Source organism: Teleopsis dalmanni, chromosome 1, assembly GCF_002237135.1.
Source record: "Teleopsis dalmanni isolate 2A chromosome 1, ASM223713v2, whole genome shotgun sequence".
Taxonomy (NCBI): domain Eukaryota; kingdom Metazoa; phylum Arthropoda; class Insecta; order Diptera; family Diopsidae; genus Teleopsis; species Teleopsis dalmanni.
In genome coordinates, this window is record NC_051846.1 from 226,482,494 (window position 1) to 226,484,006 (window position 1,513).

Below are 1,513 nucleotides of genomic sequence, written 5' to 3' on the forward strand. Positions count from 1 at the left end.
CACCAGCGGACGCGTAAGCGCCACTATTGGCATAACTGGCAGCATTTGAATGGCCACTGTTACCATATCCAGCTGAACCAGAACTATGTTCGTGTATGACTTTAATAGTTTTGACTGTTTCTGTACCACTATTGGTTGAACCACCATAATTATTTAATGTGCTGGCACCACCTCCATAACCACCAAAACTTCCGTGGCCACTTTGTTCGTGTATCACTTTGATGGTTTTTACTTCAGCATTAGCGGGGTGAACGTTACCACTACTGTAGCCACTATTGACTGCAAAACCTGTGCCAGTACTACCACCAACATATCCGGAAGAATAACCTCCTTCAGCAGCAGAACTAGCTCTAGCACTTTGTTCATGAATGACTTTGATTGTTTTAATTTCCGCACCGCCAACATTATTTTGACTTCCGTAATTAGTACTTGTTCCATAATTGTAACCTGCATTACCGTCTCCATTGGCATATCCACCAGTAGTGGAACTGCTCCCATGCTCATGTATTACTTTAATAGTCTTAACTTCAGCTGCACCACCATTACTATGTCCATCATGTCCGCCATGACTATGGCTATGACTAAAGCCGCCAGAGGCTTGTTGGTGTATTACTTTAATTGTTTTGACTTCGGCATTACCACTATGTGCATTATATGAAGAAGCACTACTGCCGTGACTGTAACCTGCATTTGCTGCACTAGCATAATTTGCACTGTGACCATCAGCTGCTTGTTCGTGTATAACTTTAATAGTTTTTACATCGCCACTTCCACCAGTGTGACTTGCATGGCTATGAGTTTCAGCAAAGCTTGATCCACCATAATCACCACCATAATTACCATGACCACCACTGCTTTGTTGATGTATTACCTTAATAGTCTTAATCTCTGTACCTCCACTGTGGTCATTCACTCCATAATTGCTTTGAGGCGTATTACCAAAATTGGAATAACCAGCGTGATCTGAGTTTCCTGCACTCTCATGTATAATTTTTATTGTTTTTATAGCAGCATCGCTCTGAGTATGTCCACTTCCTGCAGAAATATGCCCGCCACTTCCAGAATATTGACCACTACCATGCGAATAATGCGAACTTTCGCCACCATAGCCAGCGCTATGGCTGGCAACTCCTGAGCTGCCTCCCAAGCCAATAAATCCAGCGGAACAAGTGGTGACCAACGATACCAAAACACATAAGTACAGCTGCCAGTTTTTTTTATAAAAAATATTAATCATTATGTCGAAGGGAATGTTGTAATGGGTTTTCAAATGTCAATCTTACCTTCATCCTCCAAATTTTGTATCTGATCCAAATTAAAAACAATAAAAGTAAGTTGTGCTTCCAAATTCAAACTGATAAAAATTGCACGATAAACTTGCACTTTTATACGAAAACAATAGGAAAAATGCTGCTGACGTTGATAAGTAGGCTGCTCCAACACTCCAACTCCAAATAATTGCTCAATGATGAATAGTAAATAAATATATTTACTACTTGGCGCCTGCGCATAT

General features: G+C 40.7%; 1 protein-coding gene across 1 annotated transcript in view; it reads right to left on the reverse strand.

The window, feature by feature from the left end:
• Positions 1–1,289, reverse strand: part of LOC119667560 (keratin, type I cytoskeletal 9-like) — a 2,282-nt gene extending 993 nt beyond the window's left edge. The window contains exons 1-2 of the mRNA XM_038076864.1: positions 1,284–1,289; positions 4–1,204 (exon numbers count right to left, since the gene is read on the reverse strand). Coding sequence (XP_037932792.1) covers positions 4–1,204; positions 1,284–1,289 — 1,207 coding nt within the window. The remainder of the gene's footprint in view (positions 1–3; positions 1,205–1,283) is intronic.
• Between the last annotated feature and the right edge of the window lie 224 nt (positions 1,290–1,513).